This window comes from Gordionus sp. m RMFG-2023, chromosome 2 (assembly GCF_954871325.1).
Source record: "Gordionus sp. m RMFG-2023 chromosome 2, tfGorSpeb1-WG-v2, whole genome shotgun sequence".
Taxonomy (NCBI): domain Eukaryota; kingdom Metazoa; phylum Nematomorpha; class Gordioida; order Chordodea; family Parachordodidae; genus Gordionus; species Gordionus sp. m RMFG-2023.
The window spans coordinates 52,841,331-52,851,706 of NC_088776.1; the positions used below are offsets into that span (position 1 = coordinate 52,841,331).

General features: G+C 28.9%; 1 protein-coding gene across 1 annotated transcript; it reads left to right on the forward strand.

The window, feature by feature from the left end:
* The first annotated feature begins 3,053 nt into the window (after nucleotides 1-3,053).
* On the forward strand, nucleotides 3,054-9,165 carry LOC135923931 (uncharacterized). The gene is made up of 5 exons (XM_065458953.1): nucleotides 3,054-4,147; nucleotides 6,670-7,084; nucleotides 7,611-7,760; nucleotides 7,869-7,986; nucleotides 8,084-9,165. The coding sequence occupies exons 1-5, from the start codon at nucleotides 3,316-3,318 to the stop codon at nucleotides 9,044-9,046; spliced, it is 2,478 nt and encodes an 825-aa protein (XP_065315025.1). The 5' UTR covers nucleotides 3,054-3,315; the 3' UTR covers nucleotides 9,047-9,165.
* The last annotated feature ends 1,211 nt before the right edge of the window (nucleotides 9,166-10,376 follow it).

The window sequence follows — 10,376 nt, forward strand, 5'->3', positions numbered from 1 at the left end:
ACTTTTTTTGATGGGTAGCCATAGCTGTAGACTACTTTTAAAAGTATGGTTTAACAACTCTAATAAATAATAATAAAGAAATATATTTTTTTAAAACAAAATAACAAGGAAAAGGAACAAAAAAGAAACAAAAATGTGTTTTTTTTTAAATTTAATCATACATTAGTATCTTCCAGATGTTATTCCAGAATCCTAGATCTTTGTAGAGAAAAATTATGATCCTTAATTACTAAAAAGAAGCCTAAAATCAAATCGAACCAATTAAATTAACTAACAACAAGATGACCAAAAATTTAACAAATGATATAAATCCTGAAAATCTCATTCGAATAGTTAATATTTAAAATTATCGAGATGTATCTAAATATATTGTTATAAAATTCACTGAACTCGTTTTGGACCCAGATTCAAAAATAAATAGGTTTCTTTGAGTTGTACATGGTTTAAGGTTACACAAGGAAAAAATTATATTGCTCAAAAAAATCGTCGAATATTATCTTCAACATTTAAATTTTTAATATTTGTTTACTAATAGAAGGCTTGTAAGCAGGAGGGGTCATAAACTGGGTCCTTAGGAAGCCGCCTCATTCCATTTTAAAGATTAGCTTCAACTGTGAAAAATAGATTAGCACCCTATTTTTCGAAAGTCAGTCTATTTTTTAAAAAATTAGAACCTATTCAGAAAAATGCATTATTACGTTGTTTTTTAGATAGATAAAATGTAGTATTAATTTTGATGATATATGGTATAATCGATTAATAATGATCTTTTTCCTTTCTCTAGTATATTAAAACTAATTTTTTATTATAAAAAAACAGAATTTCCTTTTATTTTAAAAAGATATATTATTTATTATATCAATAAAAAAAGTGATTTTTTTCCCCTCGGATATACACTTGTAGCTATAACTATTTCTTTTTCCATCATGTTCCTGTGAACGTTCTCTTTTAGGTATAACGCATCTACCCCTAAAGGGCTTGCCATCTGGTCGTTGGTAAATAGTAAAAAGCATGACTCTCCTTATTCCTAAATAGCGCCCACAGTATTAAAAGTAAAACCCTAATTTTTCAAAAAAAATATTTTTTTTAGCCTAATAATGAGGCTTACCAATGTTACTAATGTTAAACTAGGCTGAATAATGTTCGATCAAAATTATTTCAAAATTAAATTTAGTTTTAAAATACCACATAGAACCTTTTTTGCCATCCCTTTTATTAAAAGGGCTAACTAAGCGCCTGTATAGCAAGCTCAAACAGGAGGATAGGGAATATTATCTCTTAGCGATTTTAAATTTAGCATAATATTATTTTAATCTAATAACCCCCCCCCCCCCCCAATTTTCCTTACCAAATATTTGCCATTATAAACAATACATATATTTTTTAAATATAACAGTTTTAACTCTTTAAATGGCCCGGAAGTTTAAGAAAATTCCAGATAGACTCTTATGTTTTAGATATAAAAGGCTTATTAATTTAATTTCAAGTAGCGCTTATTTGCAATCAAAAAAATGATGCTAATAAACTTGTATATATTTATCGTATTTTTCAATCGACCCACTTAAGACATTTTAATCTAAAATTTATCGGGTTTTTATGACTATGACACATTTAGGAAAACTTCGATAAGAGGATCAATGACTTAAAAGAATGGGACTAAAAGCCTGGGACACATAGCTTGTTTTGGAAATGGGTGGGGGGGGGGCAAACCTGTTTATACAGGAAAATGGTACACTTATACAAAAGACAAAACTCTTCACGTATTTATGATTGTAGAAAAGGGAATAAATAATGATCCTATACAAATTTCTTCGAATCTCTGATACTTCATCTTTAGACGTGAAATTCTAATATATTTTTTTAATATTTTATTGTTGATATATAATGTGTGAAGGGAGGGGAGGGACTTCATCAAGGAATCTCATTAATTTTTCTTGAAAGCATAAATTAAATAATTCAAAAAAAGAAAATCATATCCTTAATTTAATTAACATAGCCTAATTTGGTATGATTAAATGAGCCGGATTTTGTTATTATATATATATTTTTTTTAAATATCAAAAATTTATCAATAACATATGTTTTTTTGTTAGTTTCTATCTTTTTTATAAAAAACTATTATGCAAATAAATAGAGGTTTTGTAGCTATATTAGAAAAATATGTTGGTTTAATTTTAATTTTAATTTGGAAAGTGTTTTATATAAAAGATTTTAGATTCTTGATATTATGATTTATGACAATTGTTATATAATTTAATTTACACCTTATTGAATAGAATTAATTATTTTTTTTAAAAAAAAAATAAAACTTGAAATCTAAACCCCGCGAAAAAATCTAGAATTATGAAACTTAACATTAATAAAACTAAAGTTTAATGAAAATTCTTTTAAAAATGCCAGATATCGTAGGCTTGTCCTTCATCAGTCAATATTTATACGCTAAACACAATAATAGTACAAGCTTTCATTCATTTCTTATTCCCTAAAACCTTTTATAGTTGTCAAAATTAATTTTTGGAAACATTTTTATGCAGTAACTAACTCCCCCTCTCGCCCGACATTTATATCCTTCTGTTATATATATAAAAAATACAATTATTTACAAATTCGCCAAATAATTCTAAATTTTAGAAAAGATTATTTTAAAAAACAAAATCTTTTTTGAATATTTAAATATATATAAATAAAATTCTTTTCCCAAATTTGGTTCGGAAAAAATCTTATGTCCTTGAATGTATTTTAATTTAAAAATGGGTCTGTATTTTTTTTTCCTCTTTTTAAATTAAAAATAAATTTTTTTCAATGCTAAAAAGAATATTTATATTTTTTTTTTACAAAAATTTATCTGTAAAAGAGTGTAAGTTATATAGAGATGAAATTTAACATTTAAAAAAAAATATTTAAAAATATTTTTGAAAAATATTAAAACAAAGATATTTTTTATTTAAAAACATTTGTTCATATCTGTGTTATTCTTATTTTTTTATATAAAACAAATATTAATAAAATATATTATTTTCATTTTTTCCATTTAAGGAGTTTTGATCCTATTCTATATAAAATTGTATGTTTTTTGTAACTTGAAATGTAAATTTTTTTAAAATGAATAAATGACAATTTGATAAAGAAAAATAGATAATTTCTATAATAATGTCATTTTAGTAAAATATGATTAAAAATAAACATAATTATTACTTACTGCTAGTTTGCATTGGCGCAATGGTTTTTTACTTCTTGAATGTCATCCTTTTTGTATTATAACCCATTTTATAAATCCCAATCTTCGGTTAACACCATAAATATTCAAAAAAGTATATGCTAAGTCTATTGCTTCCGACCGACATTTTTAAACCAAGTCTCCATGATCTCAATGAGATCAAAAATAATCTCCCTAGCAGCTCCGATAATATGTTGATGATGAATTCCATGAGCCGAGTGCCTTCCGGCGTAAATCATTGTTCCCCTATCGCATCCACCAAAAATAAGAGAAAAAATTTTACGCCCCGCAGTTTTGGTCGCTCGGAGGAATCGAATTCGATTCCTAATCCCACGTTCAGGAGTGATGAAGCTGATAATCACGAAAAATGCGACGATTTCCTTGATTATTCATCTCCTGTAACCAGCATGGTAGCGTCCACGAGCCATTATGATATACCAAATTCTCAACACGTCCCCAAAAGTTGCGAGCAGCCCTTAGATCTCAGTTATAAAAAGAATAAGAAAATAGGTGATTTTAGTGATAAACTCAGTTCTAGAGACAAAATAATTTTCTCTCCCCAAAACGACGAAATTCCTTATTCCGAGCAAATTTATTTTCCCAGCAATAATGATAATGATTCTAAAGTCTCATTCAACGATCATATAAATTCCTCCTCTCATTGGCCACCTCTTACAAAACGCCGATTAACGAGGGAAGAAAGGGGCATCGACGCAAAACCCTTATCGAATAATCTGCTAGATAAAAGATATACCTGGCATCAAAGACTTTCAAATTATTATTCCTACGGACGCGAACCAACCCATAATAATTCTAAGAGAACTATCCCTCCCATATCCCACAAATACTATCCCGAGGTGTATCCGAAGAAAAATGATAATAAAATCATTAATAGTCATAAACTAGTCCTTGAGTCGTTCCATCATAAAAGTAATTTAAAGAATAATTTCAAGATAATCAATCAATCAAGATAAGCCCATTTGTCAAACTATATTTTTTTATACGATTTATTTTATTTGGTTCATGACTTTAATAAACTATTCTACTCTTTTACGTTCTAAAATTTATCACTTTTTTATGGGTGGAGGCAAACCCATGAAAAATGCGGGGGCAAAAGAAAACCCCGCGAAAATTTCATTGTAATATTTTAACATTAAAAACATTTTTGCCCCACATAACCCAATTCCCCTCTCTCCCCAAATATATGTCTCTATAAACGAATATTTAAAAAAAAAAAAATTTTTAAACTTTTTAAATTAACGAAAACCAAAATTATTTTATTATTTTTATAAAATTATAACAGCCAAAGGCTTAAAATAATTACCTAAAGACCTCTCCAATAAAATTGGGGGGGGGGCTAATAATTCTATATTCACCCCCCCCCCTCCCTCCCAAAAAATCCTGGTTTCGCCGATGGGGAGACCCTTATAATTATATCAATTTTTGAGTTAGTTGAATTGAAGAAATTAGTGACGTTGGTTTTTTAAACGGCCCTGCACACAAATTGTGCTTTTACGTTTTGCAGTAATTTTTTAATTAAAAAAACATCCTTTGTTTAAATTGAGGTTGCTTTTTTATTAATATCGTCGATTAAATAAGTTATAAAAAAAAAGGATTTGCCTTTGAAAATTATATTATCGTCTGCCGTCTTATTTCTTAAATATTCCTTTTTAGAATATAAGTAAGTTATTTATGTTACATTTTATATAATATTACAAAGCGAAGAATAAAAAAATGTAATGAGAAAAAGCAAACCTATTTTCATTTTTTTAAATGGTTGCTAACGCCCAAACGATAATTTTACCAATTTGCATGAGGCCATTTGAAATGCATTATTAGCGTTTGCAAAGCAGCTTTTGAAACGCTCAATTTGTGCGCACTATAATGTTTAAAGTTATTTTAATGACTGGATTGGCTCTTTATTTATTTATTCTATAATGTGTTTTTAATTAAACATATATAATATGCAATATTATGAGAAATAAAATATTGTTTTTATATAAATTGGAGTCTGTTCTGATCATGTGGCATGAATTAAAAATTAACCCGCCCATTACTTTAAAAAAAATTTTTAACCTGCCCGCCACCCGCAAATGTTGAAAATGTTTTGGCGAGCGTGGGCGGGCGGGCCCCGCTTATTGCAAACCTCTAGTTTGGATCTCTATTTGGCACATCTCGAGGCTTGCTTCATATTATTTTGGCTAAAATCTTAAACGATTCGCTTTTAAAAATCGACTCAAATAGGGCCTGTTTAATAACACTAAGTGATACAGCCGATCCAGATCAACACCGGATATAACGATGGGCAGATCTCCGAACGATAGTCATCAAATTGAATTGTGTGCGTGTTTAAGCGAAATATTCTCTTTTTTCTATACCATGCATAATTTTCTTTTACTTTGGAGCATAAAGATTCATAGGGATTAAAAATTTATCTAAATCTTGTATCCTTTATCTTAACAAAATATCTTATGATGACAAGGCCGATGGATGACTTTAAATTTAAAAGTGCGCGCATACATATAACAGGCTCGTAGCCAGGTGTTTCAGGGTGGGTGGCCAAGAGTATTTTTTTGTGGTCGATGTTTTTCCGGAGTTTTAGGTTAGAGGCCAACAATTTACTTGGGATGATCTTTATTTTTTGGTCAAAAATAATTTATTTGTAAACTGACACCCAAGGGAAATTCGATATGTTTTATTTTAATGAAACACTTGCACTTTTGAAGCACGGTTAGATCATGCAATCCCAAAATTTTAAGGATTATTAGAACCCTGAAACAGACCCCCTTCTCTTAGTCCCGCCAGACTAGTATATTTTTTATTCGGTCAATCCGACAATTCCACAAAGATTTAAATCCTATCCAAAATCCCATTTCCACCTTTTAAAAAAAATCAGAAGCCCTCCTATTCGTAAAAAAAACAAAGTATTTGATTTAGATATTTCCAGGAAATGCTATAAAGCCTTAGAAGGAAATATAAAAAAAAAATTAGGGCTATTCTCAAGAATAATTATAAGAGCATTTAAGAAACAAAATAATTTTAAATAAAAAAATGGCACTTTTAAAATAAGAGAATTAGTTCCTAAGGATGTGTCCAAAACTTTTTAATAAAAATTCGAAAAGTTTCAAAACTTTAGCAAATTATAAATTTTGATGAAATCTGTAAAAATTTTTATAGAATTATGTATTGATTTGAGCATTTTATTTTTATTTATATATTTAAAATTATATCTATTTATTTTTATTAAAATTTCGAAAGTTTGTAAATTTAATTTTTTGATGTTTTGGACACAGCCTAATAAAAAAAACAACTTAACTTTAACAAAACCTACGTTTTTTAAAAAAAATTTAATGTTCCAAATTCCAATTCATTTCCATATAAAAAATCTTATGATCTTCTACATTTCAAAATTATTGATTCATAAATATCTTTCTTTTTATGTCAAATTATAGATAAAGAATCAATTTCAAAATGCTCAAAGGTATCGAGATGGAAGGAGTCATTGTTAAATTACCCATTTAGAGATCCTAATGGGATCAAATCTTTTTCTACCAAAAGATATTTACTTCATGGTGGATCCATTCAATATCAGCAGACACATACAGGCGAACAAATAAACTCACACTCCAATGAAAAACATTTTTTTAAACCGTTCCACGCGGCACCTAATCAGTTTACGTCTTTTAAATCGTCCAATCAACTCGCTGACAATTATCTTATAGATAGAATCACGAAAACTGAAAGAGATAAGCACACCTTTCATATCCAGGGGCAGAAAAAACGTACCGCTTCCCATTTCTCACAGACCCATATAAGCAAACCTACCAATAAAATTTATACTGGGCAATTAGTGGCCCAGTATTCGATGTAATATATTAAAAATCTATTAAATACTTATTAATTTAAAAATGGATAATTAGTTAACATTGGCGTTCGCTGGAGATGGGCAAGAAACAAAATCGCGTAGAACATTATAAAATATTACTTCTTTAAAGCACACATTTAAATTAAGAAAATTGATTTTTAGAAAGAGTTCTTGTAGCGGGTTCGGAAAATTCTTTTTTGTTTTGGGAATTTTGCCAAAATATTTTTAGTCACCAATTTTTATTCCAAAATGAGTTTAAACCATCCCTGATCCCATATTACCCCGAATTTGAGTTATTGCCTAAAAATTGTCCCCTGTTTAGTTCATACTCCAATACTCTACTTTTTAATTCACCTATATAAGATATTGATTAGCCTACTCTTATAATATCGTTTTTTTATAGTCCTATTTCAAACCGATATTGTCATTTTTGTGATATTATAGATTCCGTTAGAGATGCTTATGTATTTGAAAAAGGAAAACTATGCGACTAAAAAAAAACTACATACATGTTTTATATAAAAATAGGTATGAACAAGGAAAAATTTGCGACTTTTATCCAGAAGGAGAAAGCCACGACTGTTCTCACTCCTCGCTAGAACATTTCCACTGCAAAGGTGATTTCTCATCTTGCAATGAACCTTTTTTGACGAAAGATATCTTCAAGGAGCATTTCAAGTAAAAAAAATGAATAAGATTCTTCATTTCTTTTTTAAATAAATCGAAAATAAAAATGTTTAAGTTAAATTTTTATTTTCCTTCCCCCTCTTTCCATCCTTTGAACAGAACCCACGAACATGAGGACGCCATTTTTGAAAGCTCTTATAAAATATACGACGATTTAACCGTTTGCAATTTTTCCAGCTGTTCTTTCCTCCAATCAAAACACTTCCATTGCGTATGGGTATAAAATAAAATAGTTTAAAAATCGGATCCATTATCAATTTTATTGTGACTTGACTATTTTTGTATTATTATAATCATATTTTATTTGTTCAAAGGCCGGTTGCTTGAAGGCCTTCGCTTTTAATTCCACGCCCGATAGGATAAATCACTATAAGAAGCACCAAATCGATACGTGGTCCATGATTTCGGATGACCCTATACACACTACGTCTAACTTTCAAACTACAAATATATTTCATGCTGGTGGCAAGCGTAAGAGAGGAAGGCCCCCTAAAAATCGCATCCTGGACACTCCCTTACAAAATACTATAGCTTACGCTTTCGAATCAGGCTCTCTATGCCCATTTAAATCGACGAGCAGGAAAGGTGTTGATGATAACAACTTTTCGCAAGATAATAGAGGTAGTAACGTTATTAATACGCGTAGCGAAAGCGATTGGGATTCGGGAGAGGACAATAAAGATAATATCAAGCCTCAATTCAAATACGGGGAGTTCGATCTTAATCTAAGGGAAATTCAACATCATAACACTCCTTCACATATGATCAAAATTGAAAATTTCGATACCCAAAATATTTATAAACCGCACAAAATTAATCTGGCCAAACCTAAAATGACACTACCCACCCCAAAATTGGTGCAAACCCCAAGGAATCGTCCTCATTCGGTTAAGCCTAACTTAGTTGGAAATGATTCTATGGGAAAGTGTAGAGACGTTGTCATAACTCATGACAAGAAGCGAGCGTTAGATCATTCTGCTTCCTTAAGCGGCAACGACGAAGAAAGCGGAGACAAGATTAGTATAACTTCCATTCCTCGTAAACTCAAAGACGATGAAGAACCTAATACCAAAAATAACGGTAATACGAATACGAGTATTCCTACCTCACGTAATGATAAAATTATTTATCACCATTCTCCTTTTCCTCAAAGGATTACTTATAATATGGAGAAAATGGCGGCCAAACGTAAAAACTGCAAAAATCAGGAATACAAGAGTTTGTGCCTGACTTTTATACCCTATAAGAGATTGTCGAAGTTGAAGAAAACCCCGTGAAGTTCATAGTTTGGGTTTTTATTAGTCATTTTTTATTATAGATTTTTTATATTAAAAAAAACAGAGTGCAATTCTATCTATAAGTATAATATATTTTATTAAAATAACAGAATAGAATATTTATTTATAACATATTTTATATAGATTTTTTTTTAAAAATGAATAAAATCAGTTTTACCCATATTTCCAAACTAATATTAATTTATCCGATTATATACAAAAATGATTTTATAAAAAAAAATTGCAATCGTTATGGTATTGTGGCTAAATCAGCTAGTCTTAAAGAATGCGCCTGAAATAATCCGTTAAGACTGGTAACACAAGTCATTCCCAGCGTTCATTAAGTTGAGCCAATCATTAGGCTTAAAAATTCTTTAGATGAGTCGTTTTGCAGTTGGTTCAAACCGATTTTACGATTGCTTATATATTTTTTTCCCCACTATTTATTTTTTATATTAATATAGAAGTTTTATCCAATTTGTTAGAACTTAATTCGGTGCAGTATCGGTTGCAATAGTGTTGTTAAACGGCTCGATTTTTTACTCAATATTTTAGTCAAAAAAATAGCTCCTTAAGCCTCTATTTCATTAATAGAAATCCAAACATTTATGCCATCTATGAGCAAAATCTTTATTTAAAAATCAGCTCAAATCAAGCCGTTAACAACATTAGGTTGCAAAAACCAAACAAATTTAATCGATATTTGGTTTAACTTTTTTCTAATATTTTTATCAACGAAGAAAAAATGAATTATTTCAGAAATGATGGTAATTTTTATTTCTTTTTACATATTTGTTCGTGAAAAAAATATTATTTAATTTTAATGAAAAAATAATAATATCCTTGAAGCATTTTTTTTTAAAAAAAATTATATTTAAATCTCATAAATATTTTGTCAAGTGATATATTAAAAAAAAATATGAATACGAATGGTATTTTGAATCGGAGCCAAAGGCGATTTGTTTGGTTATTTAACATTACTCATTTTACATCAGTAAATACTTCTATAAGATGACCGCTCAAGGAATTCATTTTATTGATATATGGTTATATGAAAAGTTTCTTTTGCTGACATAGAATGTCGTAAAATCATTTTTATTAAACTCTGATATATTAATGTTATTCGTTATTCCTAAAACAATAATTATTTATAAAATTAATCACATGCTTATTTTTAATAATATAGATTAGACTTTATTTAATATACAATTATTGACAATATTTTTGGTTAAATTGTAAAAATTCATAAATATAAAATTTTAAATAATAAATTCTTATATAAATAATATTCACATTCACTTTCAAACTAACTACAAAAAAAAATATACCC